At 29.1% G+C, this 13,762-nt stretch overlaps 1 protein-coding gene across 1 annotated transcript; it reads left to right on the top strand.

The window, feature by feature from the left end:
* Positions 1-18: 18 nt before the first annotated feature.
* Positions 19-4,888, top strand: LOC145749657 (lysosomal-associated transmembrane protein 4A-like). The gene is made up of 7 exons (XM_082565483.1): positions 19-202; positions 465-609; positions 983-1,056; positions 1,408-1,527; positions 2,151-2,306; positions 3,404-3,481; positions 4,353-4,888. The coding sequence occupies exons 1-7, from the start codon at positions 119-121 to the stop codon at positions 4,437-4,439; spliced, it is 744 nt and encodes a 247-aa protein (XP_082421609.1). The 5' UTR covers positions 19-118; the 3' UTR covers positions 4,440-4,888.
* Positions 4,889-13,762: the final 8,874 nt, after the last annotated feature.

The raw sequence follows: 13,762 nt of genomic DNA, 5'->3' as shown, positions 1-13,762 counted from the left end.
TTTCATCAGGACATTAAAATTAACAGTTTACTCACCTTTTTAGAAATTTATAAATACTACTTTATCAGATTTTATTGGGATTTATACTCTGACGTTGTTTATCAAAAAAAAATTAAATATGACTTCGAAAAATGATGTACCAACATGTTGTTTTTGTTGCCATGTAAAGGTTGGGACGTTTATTCTTTCAACACTTGTTTTGGTAAGTGATTTATTGTTTTCATGCTTAATTTTTATTTTTCTGATTTATTTTGTGTTAATTTGCCTATGTTTTTTATTTCACTTAAACCTGTTTAATCAACTTTCGATTAATGTCAATATAATGGGCTTTAAATGTATTACATATTTTAAAACTTTGTCCAATTTGATTTTAAGTACTGGGGTAATAAAAATGACAAATTTAAAAAAAATATATAAGCAAAAAAAAAATATTTATGTTAACATCAAAATAATTTGTTTTTCAGTTAGGTGGGATGTTTGCGATTGTGATGTCAGCATTATTATTGTCCGGAGCCATAGAAGTAGACCAACAGATTGACTTTGTAACAACAGGGTCGTCAGATTCTGACTATTCGTTCTATGACAACATTTCAACATACCAACGTTCAAGTGAGTTTTTGAATTATGCAATCAGTTGTCACTGAAATTTTATGATAGTTTAATAAAAGTAAACCGTTTTTTATGCCATTTTATGTACCACTGTTATAGAATACATATGGTTAAAAATGATCTGTAAATTGGCCAGGCTTATTTTTCTAAGTCGGTTTACGGTTATTTTGATTGTAAATTATTTCATTATGCATAAAAAATTAAAATTCTAAATGGCTTATAGAATGATGACAAAATTTACATTTAAATATATTGCTTAAACCTATAGGATAAACAGCTATACCATTTACTAAACCCTACTATATCTTTTGCCTAAATTGAATAACAAAAAAGCATAGCCTATACAGTTGAATTAATTTTATTAAATATTTAGCATTGTGGATCGGTCTTGGAAATGGTTTCGTGCTGGCAATTATTTCTGGCATGGCAATTTATGGAGTAATGAAGGTAGCAATTACTTTATATAACAAGTATCCCTTATCTGTATATAATTATGGTTCTACACTGACCTACTTTGCTGTTAATTAGGCCGGTAAAAGAACACTTAAGTACAGTAAATCCATGTATTATTAATGAACAGAGGCTACTTATATAATTGAACTAAATTTATATAAATATTTATATATTTATCTTTTCAGTTTTGTAAAAATTATAGTATTTATATTTATATATAATTCATAATTAAATTATTATTTGTGTATGTATGATAATAAGAATAAAAGCCTATATTTAATATTTATTAATTTTAAATGTTATTGGGCTATTTAAACAGTAAAAAATGTGCGTGAATTTTTTTAGAACCGCGCTGGATTTCTGCTTCCCTTTTTCATTATCCAGTTGTTTAACTTCCTTTGCACAATTGTTTCTATCGGAAGCATCATGTTTTACTGGCCAAGTGTTAAAAGACACATCATGCAGGTAACTCTCAAAAAAAAACAGTTTAAAAATCTTAAAAAATCTTTCAAAAGTTTAGGCTTAGTCATGATGACTACACAAGTATTTGAAATCATGTGATTGTTCTTCATAAAAAAGCCTCTATATATTTAACTATATTTTTAGACTAACTGGTACCATAGTTATTATTGATTTAATTTATAGGTTTGAAAATTAAATATATTTTAATGTTTTTTTTTGTTAATTAGTCGAAATTTTTATGATTACGAACATGGTATATCAGGTGTCTGTGTTTGCTTTGTTATGCTTCGTGTGTAAAGAAACTAGACGCCATGGTTATTTAAACAACCTGAGTTTTCATTAAGGCGTAATATTGCTTAACAATGGTGTAACTTCTGTTTCACAGTGTTTATAAAACAGCTTGCTATTTCTTCACAATCTGTTGAATATGCTACATTATTATACCCATACATATTTTTAAAAAATAACCTCGTGTTTTAAAAATGGTTTTAAAAAATTTTTTTTTTTTTCTATGTATTTTTTTTACCACAGTTATTATATTTTTTTTATTTTAAACCCTATTTCATAAGCCTTTTAAATTAAGAGGATTTTTGTTTATATTTGATTTAAAAAACTTTATGTTTTAGTGCCCGACCATGCCAGAAGATTGGAAGGAATGGTTGATGACTATCGACGACAGATGGTTGGCAGTCATGGTGTTCGGATTCCTTTTCACTGTCCTTATGATCAAATCAGCTCTGGTTTCAATGACCTACAGAACATACAAACACATCACCTGCCAAGTAATTTTTTTTAAATTAAACTTGAAAAAAAAAACTATTTTTTATTTGATAACAGTTTTTTTATAGTTTGTGGCTTACTTGAAGAAATACGTGGCATAGAAATGTTTTATATTCTTAACACATTATCTTATGAATATATACAATATATATATCAAGGTACGAATTAACATTTAAAATACGATTCGCTAAAAATGAGGTCGCATTTTTAGAGCAATTATTAGGTTCAAGTTATAATCTTCGTTTTTTTGTAACACTTGACAAGTTGCGTGGCATTTTTAAAATGCAACGTATTGTTAAACAATCATTAAGAATATTTCGCACGAAAAACAAAACATTTTTGATTACTTTAGAGCTAAGTTATATATTTTAAAAAAATTGCGCAACAACTAAACGAACTCGGGAGCGAAATTTACGCATTGCCAAAATATGGAAAGTTATTGTTATTAAATGCCCTATAGTAACCTACATTTACGCAGGATTATGTTGATGTAATTAAATTAGTCTAAACCGGTTTAAAATATATCGTAAAAATACACAAATACACACGAAGTTTTATTATTGCCTTAATCTTTTTTGGTTGATTCGCTATTTCTAATATATTTGTAAAAAACGATTCGCTAATTTTAAAAAACGATTCGCTAATTTTAAAAAACGATTCGCTTTTAGCGAATAGCGACCCGTTATTTCGTTCCCTGTATATTAATAAATAGTTTCCAAAAATGCTAAAGCAAATAAATAATTAATATTGATCAGTGCCTGCTTATAATCAAAATGGCATCACAAAATCAATAACATTGTGTTTCGTTCAATAATATTGATCTACTTTCCTTTGTTTTGTTAATTGTTATCGACCAAGCGGATTTTAAACAAACCATCATTAGGGATTTTTGAATGTATCCAAAAATAAATTATACAGTGAATATAATGTAAATGACTGAATAAACCAGGAAATTACTAATAAAAACAATGCTTGTGGTGGTGGAAAAAAACAATGCTTGTGGTGGTGGAAAAAAAAGTTCAACAATACTAACAATATCACTACTCCCCAAATTTACGTATTACTATTAAAATTTACAGCATTTTATTTTTTTCTAAAGGTGTTGATTCGCCAACGAGGAGACCCAGAAGTCAATTGCGTAACTGATGCTAAGCCAAGCTTTTCGCCAATTTACACGGTAAATAAAAGTTTAAATATAGTGTGGTATAGATTTTTTCTATTCAGCTTCTTAGTTCACTCAGTCTAAAAAAAATTAAAGTTTTGTTTTATTGTTCCTTATTTTAAATATTGTTTAATGCTAAATCCACAGTAAGCCTCTTTTAGCGTACTTCAAGGTAATTTAGTTCCTTTATTAGAGTGTCTGTTAAGTACGCTTAGGACTGAAGTTTAAGGTGCCTTCTATTCATTATTATGTACATTAGGTGAAGTTTAGCCTAGTTCTTTTCTTGGCTAAGTGTTTTAATGGAATAAGTACCACAGTATATATATTATAATTCCTTTTTTGCCCTTAATTTAGGGCTTGATTTTGATATTTAATTAAAATAACTTATTTTAAATCCAATCTGTTTTGTATTATTTTAAATATTTTTCAGTTTTTGGTAAAATTATTAGCTTATTTTTTGTTATAAAAGCTATTTCATTGTAGGCTATAAACTTTAAGTATGTTGAAATAGCAACTAAATAAACAATACACCTAAATAGGAATCTATAAAATAGTAAATGTTTAACTTGTGATTTATGTTTACTGTAACGTTGTTAAATCATTGCCTTGTGACCTTCTCTACTCAGTCTTTTAATAATATCCTATAAATGTCGTTCTATTTTTTGTCATGTTTAAAATCTTGTTAAAAAAAAATTTAAGATTTTTTAAGGTAGAATAAATTTTATTTGACCTTATACATTAGGGTATATATAAATAAATTTTAAAAATAAACTTTAATATGGGACTAAAATTCCAAGGTCAAGTGTTTAACACAGTATTAAACATAATTGCCTTACACTTCTTCTTACTACATGAAATAAAACTTTTAACTTTATGTTATTTTTAGCCTCCAAAATATGAAGACATCCAGAAAGTTCCCCTTGTCACTGACATGGATGACGTTGATGTTAAACCGCCACCCTACATGGCTTAAAACAAAGAAGAAAATTAAAATGTATATAAAATTAAAAAACTAAATTATAATCACTCATACTCTATTTGGCTACATCAATAAGTGAAAAAGGGATTGATTGAAATTGAGAATTTGTAATGAATATTTTTCGTTATATTACGTTTTTAAAAATGTAAAGAATTTTTTTATTTAGAACAGTTCTATTAGATATGTAAAAATGTTGATTTAGCTGAGTATATAATCAGAAGGTTTTACATGCAATTATTTGTATTGCATTGAAGGATTTAAAAGAACAATTTATTCGCATTATGATTTTATTGAGTAATTTAAATATGCTTTTTAGATTTAGATATTAAAGTAATTTTTATCTACATTAAGCTTGCAAAACTAGTACCACTTTTTAACAAAATCATGTTTTTACTTTTGTGCTTGTGCTTATGTGGTTTAAATAAATAAAATAAAAAATGTAATTGTATTAAAGTTTTTTAGTAACAGTGATTTGGCTTATTTTAAGGCAGAATGTTAATAAATACAAAAATGTATATATATTTATGGTTTAAAATCTGGTTTACCATAGTATTTTCTCAATACTTATATTAGATATACTAAAATACCAATAAAAACTTCTTTTTGTTAATTTAAGAGGTATTTATAATAAATTTCAAGTTTTTAAAAGTGTTAATTAATTGTTTTTTATTATAAATTATAGGGTAGGACCAATTGTAATAATATTTAGGTAAAATTAGAGCAATGAAAGTGGCACAAAATTATTTTGACAATATATTGATGCAGTAAAAAAAGTAAATTCTGTTTAGCTATTTAAAACATGCTTTATGCATGATTTTTGGTAAAAATCCAGCATAACTTTTCTGTCATTCTTATATGTTGCTATAAATATCATCAGGCCCATGCTTAAGTGAAATAGCAGACCTAGTATCTATAGTTAGCAATTGTAAAGTAAATCTTATTGTACCACAGTCAAATATTAAAAAATAAAAAATGTAAAACAGTTAAATTTTTTAATAACTTTAAAAAAGTTTAAAATGTTTATTTACTAAACGTTAATGACTTTGGATTTTATTTATTTCTATTTGATGAATATCGATCGCGCTTTGATTTTTATCCATGCGTGTCGGTGGTTCTTGTTATTTTAGGGGATGTACTAAAACCAGACACCCGACACTTTTTCAGACACCTTTTCAGACACCTCTAAAATTTACTTTATCGTTGTTATTTTTTAATAAAAATGATTTTTCCGACTTTAGGACTATTGTTCCAGCTTGCCTCAACAATTTTTTTTTTGTTTTAACGTGTTGAAATTTGTGGCAAAATTTTTTTAATTTAGGGGTGCCGGAATTTGCGGTAATTTCACCCTCATCAGACACCTCCAAAAACTAATTAAACAATTATAAATTTTAATAAAAACTGCCTTAACAACATAAAAACGCTTAAACTAACTTGCCCAAGTCGTTTTTATTAAAAAATAATGGTTATAAAATGGTTTTTAAAGGCGTCTGAAATTGGCAATAACGACCATAGTTAAAATTTCTTCATCCTCAGACACTTCCAAAAACCAATTAAACAGTTATAAATTTTAATAAAAACTGCCTTAACAACATAAGAACGCTTAAACTAACTTGCCCCGGTCATTTTTATTAAAAAATATTGGTTATAAAATGGTTTTTAAAGGTGTCTGAAATTGGCAATAACGACCATAGTTGAAATTTCTTCAACCTCAGACACCTCCAAAAACCAATTAAACAGTTATAAATTTTAATGAAAACTGCCTTAACAACATAAGAACGCTTAAACTAACTTGCCCAAGTCGTTTTTAAAAAAAAATAATGTTTATCAAGAGGTTTTTAAAGGTGTCTAAAATTGGCAATGACGACCATAGTGGAAATTTCTTTATTACTAGACACCTCGAAAAACCAATTAAATAAACAACTATTTTAATACAAACTGCCGAACAACATCCTATTTGTATTAACCATATTATAAAAGTTATGGTTTAGCTCATTAGACCATTTTTAAAATAAAAAAAATTAAAATATGTTATTGTGTTTTAGATATTTTAATAATTGCACAGTCTTAATTTGAAAATGGCTTATGAAAATAAACAATACAGTCTTTCAATAAAAAAAGTTATTGGAATTTTAAAAGACTGCTCAAATGAGAAAATTGAGGACCATTTTTTAATTAAAAATTCCCCTATAAATCCATGTAATGGAGATTTACATTTGTTTAAATGTGACGAAGAAAGCGTTAGAGATTATCTTTGTGATTCTCTCAACTGGTTAAACGGTGGAAAGCGCATTGTTGGTACCCCAGGTGTCATAAAAAAAAGATGGTATTTAAAAAATCCCCTGGAAAAAAATAAACATTTAGACTTTAAAAAATTTTTGTACACATTATCGAAAACGAAAACGGATAAAAATTATTATTTATTACATTATGTTGGTGATAAGTCAGAATATTTTCGATCCTCACATGGTAATAGCAAAAATCCAAACAAGATTTTTGTTACAACACAAAAAAATGTTTTAAACGATATAAGTATTCAATTAGAAAATAACAAATCTCCGTTTCAAACATATGCCAAAATGACAGCAAAAAAGCAACATGATGAAGGTGAAGATAGGATGTCTGTCGATCGACCGCGAGATTTAAAGCAGGTTCACAACATTGCATATAAGGAAAAAAGGATTTTCAAATGTGCACTGATGAAATATTTTCTACCAAAGAACTGACTACAGTGTTACCAAATTTTGTTCAAAAATTATGTATAGTGCCTAGTGTGTATGCCATTCTTGTGAATGAAGAGACGATTAAAATCGCTATAAAAGAACTAACCAAGTTTCGCAAAAATAAAGCAATACCTCAGTGTTTTGGATACGACACAACATTCGAAATGGGGGACTTTTATGTGTCATTTTTAACGATGCGTAAAACGGATATAGATGGAAATCCAATGTTTCCCATCGGCGCGATGATTCATGAAAAGAAAGATCAACAATATCACGAAGAACTTTTTAAAATAATTAGCAAACAACTAAAATTACACGAATTGGACAATATTCCAGTGACGGCTGATGAAAAAGCGATAATGAACGCAGTTAATAAAACCACTGGACTAAAATTAGTTTGTTGCGTTAATCATATATTGAGAGATGTTGAATTCTGGTTAAAAAAACAAAATGGAAAATTTTCGGACATAAAAGTTTACAAAGACCAAATTGAACAACTAATATTTTCAACTTCATATGATAACTTTAATAAATTGTATTTGGAATTAAAAACAAAATGGTCACCAACATTTGTAAATTATTTTGAAAAAAATCTGCAACAAGATATATTAGCTTATTCAGTATTTTTTTACACCAAACAGTTTACAATTTTTAATGGAAAAACTGTAACCAACAACATGAGCGAGTCATTCAATAGGGTACTGAAGGACATTTGTGGCAACAAAGAAAATAGATTGGACTACACAATTATATTGTTTTTTAAATTATTTCAGAATTTTGCATATGACCTTTTTCGTGCAGAAAAAGGATTTGGCAGGTTTACTTTGTCCTCTGAAGAAACAATTTCTGCCGGCGAAGATTCTAAAGACAGTATTCCTAAATTGGCTTATTTAAACAAAATAAAAGAAGAAATTTTAAAACAAAAAAATTTGGCTTCTGGTTCTAAAACTAAAAAGTTCCCTAAAAAAACTTTTTATACTGAAGTTGTTGAAATGTGCCTTATGTCTAGTGGCGTATCTTTGGATAGAGACACTGGCACTTTTGTTGTGATAAATCCATTTACTGATGCCCGACATGCCGTTACATTATTTCCACCTATTTGTAGTTGTTCAAGTATTACTGCAAAATGCTGGCATGTACTTGCGGTCCATAAACGACTGCAAACCAACCAAAAAAATCCCAAGAATCGCAGTTATACACTCACGGCGTTAAACAAAAGGCAAAGGGGAAAAGATGGTAAGTCAGGCAAAAAAAAGGCTAGACAAAGAGACTACGATTACGACGTAATTCCTGCTCCCAACAGTGCAGAAATGAACATCGACCTGGATGTGCTCCTAGGTCAAGAGACAGAAGATAAAAAATATATGTGTAAAGGTAGCGACGAAGAGCATGGTGATGAGTTAACTAGCCTAGGTCTAATAGAAAGTAATATTACAATAGAAGAAATTGTCAAAAAGGGTAATAAACCCAAAGACATAATAGAAAAAAAGGAAAATTTAAAAAAAAATCAGCACATTGAAGTTAAAGCAAACGCAAAAGAGATTGACAAAAAAAATATTAAATCTGTAGTTGAAATCATGCCGAAAAATATTGGCAGAGAAGATAAGAATTCCGAAAGTAAATTATATACTAAAGAAAAAGGTAAGACAGAAAATATGCCCGAAATTAAAACAAATAAAAATGAAAGTGGGGAAAACTACAAAACACCTGATGGTGAAATGGAGAAAAATCAAACGTCTTTTGGAAACGCCCCCTGGGAAAAGGAAGATCTTTTGGTAACAACAGATCAAAAAAAAGTTGTTCAATTGCAATGGAATGTTTAATTGGGAAAAAAAAATGGTTGGATGACATATGCATTGAAAAGTGCATTAACGGAGTCATAAGTTATCTTGACCTAAAAAATGAAGCTTTCCAATTTTCTTCTTTAGTATTTGAAAATCAAAAAAATAACAATAATGTGGAGTTGGTCTCAAACTATATTAGTTCACTCAGAGCTTTGGACTTTAATGTAATTGTTTTTCCTAATAACCTTAATAATATTCACTGGCAATTAATTATCTGTAATATTTCTCAAAAAAATATATGGATTTTTGATTCTACGGTCTGTCAATTGCATGGAGCATGCCTGCAGAAATCAGCCAAGTGTTGTCTTAAAATTTTATCCTTTATGTATGCTGTAATTGACATACCATTTAATAACTTGGAATGGACAGTCTCTTTGATGAACAATTGCCCACAACAAAATAATTGTGATGACTGTGGGGTTTACACAATCATAAACACGTATTACGTGTTTTACGTGTTATCTGGTCAGGTTCCAAATGCATTTAATGTCCATTTAGCAAGAAAATGGCTTGCTGCACTATTTATAAAACAAAATAGATTGAGAGATTTTTCAAAGCGAATTTCGGCCAATGAAAGAAAATCAGCACTACAAAAAGTTATTAACCTAAAGCCTACTTCGTTTCAACTTAAAATAGAACGAAAGGAATTTAAATGCTTAGTTCTGAATTCAAATACTAATTGGAACATATGTGAATCAACGTCTTGTCCAGGAAATGGTACATATTTGCCACAAATACAATGTTGTGTTTGTAGGAAGTGGTATCACGTTAAATGTCAAAAGGGGGTTACAAAACTTAGAAGTTGGATATGTGATTTGTGCATGTTAAACTAAATTAAAAAAACAGACACTATAGACACTTAAATATTATTTGTATTAAGTCGTTTTTTCATTAAAAGGGAAATTTAAAAAAAATTTAATAAGCTTTTTACTTGGAACCATCCAAAACCTATAAGTGTATTTACCAATTTTTACTTTTAAAAACATTTTAACTATTGTAAAATCCGTTAACCTAAGTTCTTTAAATTTGTTTGCATAATACAATATAAAATTGAGGAATATTGATTTAAATGTTCTTATGTTTTAGGAGTTTTTATTAAAATTTATAACTGTTTAATTGGTTTTTGGAGGTGTCTGAGGAAGAAGAAATTTTAACTATGGTCGTTATTGCCAATTTCAGACACCTTTAAAAACCATTTTATAACCATTATTTTTTAATAAAAATGACCGGGGCAAGTTAGTTTAGGCGTTCTCATGTTGTTAAGGCAGTTTTTATTAAAATTTATAACTGTTTAATTGGTTTTTGGAGGTGTCTGAGGATGAAGAAATTTTAACTATGGTCGTTATTGCCAATTTCAGACACCTTTAAAAACCATTTTATAACCATTATTTTTTAATAAAAATGACCGAGGCAAGTTAGTTTAGGCGTTCTCATGTTGTTAAGGCAGTTTTTATTAAAATTTATAACTGTTTAATTGGTTTTTGGAGGTGTCTGAGGATGAAGAAATTTTAAGTATGGTCGTTATTGCCAATTTCAGACATCTTTAAAAACCATTTTATAACCATTATTTTTTAATAAAAATGACCGGGGCAAGTTAGTTTAAGCGTTCTTATGTTGTTAAGGCAGTTTTTATTAAAATTTATAACTGTTTAATTGGTTTTTGGAAGTGTCTGAGGATGAAGAAATTTTAAGTATGGTCGTTATTGCCAATTTCAGACACCTTTAAAAACCATTTTATAACCATTATTTTTTTTTAAAAACGACTGGGGCAAGTTAGTTTAAGCGTTCTTATGTTGTTAAGGCAGTTTTTATTAAAATTTATAACTGTTTAATTGGTTTTTGGAGGTGTCTGATGAGGGTGAAATTACCGCAAATTCCGGCACCCCTAAATTAAAAAAATTTTGCCACAAATTTCAACACGTTAAAACAAAAAAAAAATTGTTGAGGCAAGCTGGAACAATAGTCCTAAAGTCGGAAAAATCATTTTTATTAAAAAATAACAACGATAAAGTGAATTTTAGAGGTGTCTGAAAAAGTGTCGGGTGTCTGGTTTCGGTCCTACTAAAAACCGCCCGGTGGCGACCGGTGGCGACCGGTAAGTTTTAACTCATTTTTAGTTAAATTAATTGCCGACCGGTAAGTTTTAACTCATTTTTAGTTAAATTAATTGGCGACCGGTAAGTTTTAACTCATTTTTAGTTAAATTAATTGGCGACCGGTAAGTTTTAACTCATTTTTAGGTTATTTAATTGGCGACCGGTGTGTTTTAATTTATTTTTAGTTAAATTAATTGGCGACCGGTAAGTTTTAACTCATTTTTAGGTAAATTAATTGGCGACCGGTAAGTTTTAACTCATTTTTAGTTAAATTAATTGGCGACCGGTAAGTTTTAACTCATTTTTAGTTAAATTAATTGGCGACCGGTAAGTTTTAACTCATTTTTAGTTAAATTAATTGGCGACCGGTTAGTTTTAACTCATTTTTAGGTTATTTAATTGGCGACCGGTGTGTTTTAATTCATTTTTAGTTAAATTAATTGGCGACCGGTAAGTTTTAACTCATTTTTAGTTAAATTAATTGGCGACCGGTAAGTTTTAACTCATTTTTAGTTAATGTAATTGGCATCGGGAAAGTTTTAACTCATTTCTAGTTAAATTAATTGGCGACTGGTAAGTTTTAACTTATTTTTAGGTAAATTAATTGGCGACCGGTATGTTTTAACCTATTCTTATATAAATTAATTTGGGTCAGAATGTCGGAATTGTTCTATATTTAGTTTAAATTATTGATGAACGTTATATTTAAACATTATTTTGTTAAGTTTAAAACGTTAGCAACCGGATATTTTACTCTATGTTTATCTGAAAGACAAAACCACAATCCTTTTTTGGTCATATTTTTAATAAAAGAATTTTGCATGTAGAAATAAAGAAATTATCGTAAATAAAATGGTGTTTTTTGTGTTCATTTGGTGTGAGCTCTATTAGCTCTAGGTCTTTGTCTTTGATAGGGCTTTTTTGCTGTTTTGGATTTTCTTGGAATTTTTAATTTTGCGTCACTCGAGACGACTTTTTTTTTGTTTGTGCAATATTTGAGGAGTTTGAAAAGTCTCTTTGACTTTTCTTCAGGAGAGTACTCTTGCCACATATACTTGTTTAAAACCACGCCCTTTACATGTTCAGCAATGGAAAAATCGCCTTCCCCAATAATTGCTCTTTCCATTTCGGTTATTTGAAGCTCGGCTATTCTTTGAAGCTTTTCAACTAAAGCAGGAAGTTTTAAAATTTTCCAATTGGTGACCAGTTTTAAAATGTGGTTCATCGATTCAGCAGAATTGTTTTTCCAATCTATTGGTGTTTTGTATTTAACGTGAGGTTGCCATACAAAATCTTTTAAATTCTTAACAGTTAACGTAAAATAGGAAAAAAACAAATCCCTTTCTGCATGGTGTTCAAATATTTCCAAATACTTCTGTTGTAAACTAGCTTCTCTTAACAAAAATTCTCTTTCAGTCAATACACAGAGCAACCCATTACTACCAAAAAAGTCGTTGTTGACTTGTTTTACTACGTTCATATTTACTCCAATCTTGCTTTGTAAATATCTATTTAAATTATCTTTTAAATGTTTAGTACATAAAACTTGTTGCACCTCACTGAAACAAGCGGCTAACGCTTTTCTTAGCCCTTTTTCGTCGTCGCTTCCAAAAACAACGTTTTGAAAATAATTTTTAACGTTACCTAGCTTGCACTGCACATGGCTGTAAACAAATTATTAAAACACCTGTGTTTAGTGTGAAAGGTTTAAAGTAATTAATATATATTCGATTTACCTGAAAAATTTATGATAAGTTTCGTATGACCCATCCCAATGTAAGAACAACGGACCAATAAGAATGGGTGGCGCATTTGTTGCTGTTCTTATAAGATTTGGATGTTGATAAACCATAACGGTTACGAAAACAGGCCCGAGATTGAACGTTCTATCCACGCCAATAATTAAAGGTTTTCCTGATATTGAAGGAGACTTTATTAGGTTTTGAATGTCCACTAATTGTTCATTTTTGTATAATATTATGGAAGGAGGTTGATTTTTAGTTTGAATGATTTCCTGCATATAGTTGCTTTCATGAAAAATTGATAAAATGTGTTGCATATCGTCCGCAACATTATTTGATTTTTGGCCATCCGGTCTCGCTTGTAGTTTAATTTTATGTTTTATGCTCTGAACTTGTTTCAAATTTCTTGGGGCATGTTCTTTGTTATGCAATACCATGTCTTCGTAAATATTTCTAGGTATCTCATTTGATTCCGCCTTTTTTTTTATAAGATCCATTACATCTTTGGAAGTTCGAATAAACTTTTTTTTAGTCGATTTTTGATTACCATGTGGAGTATGGCCAGGGAATAAACCAATATATTCCACTATCGAAACTTCGTTTGCCTCTAATCCATTCGGAAATCGCTCAATATACGATATTCTTCGTTTGTAATTTGCACAATTCTTTAAACAAGAGTAAATTCTGCGCAAACACAAAATTTGATTTTCTGGAGGCTGGGGATCAAGTAGTATACGTTCTCGTATTTTAACAGTATAATAGTAATTTCCCTTTTTTTCCATGTACTGGAATTGGTTACCTTTGGACAAGAAATAATGTTTTTTATTAGAAGATTTTTTATACGCCCCACAGTCATCATAAAATCGACAAATTTTACCGAGGCGTATTCGATTTTTATTTTCTTGATTGCAAAGA

Source organism: Corella eumyota, chromosome 4 (genome assembly GCF_963082875.1).
Source record: "Corella eumyota chromosome 4, kaCorEumy4.1, whole genome shotgun sequence".
In the NCBI taxonomy this organism is placed as follows: domain Eukaryota; kingdom Metazoa; phylum Chordata; class Ascidiacea; order Phlebobranchia; family Corellidae; genus Corella; species Corella eumyota.
Note: the sequence above shows the minus strand (reverse complement) of the source record. Positions and strands in the feature narration are given on the sequence as shown.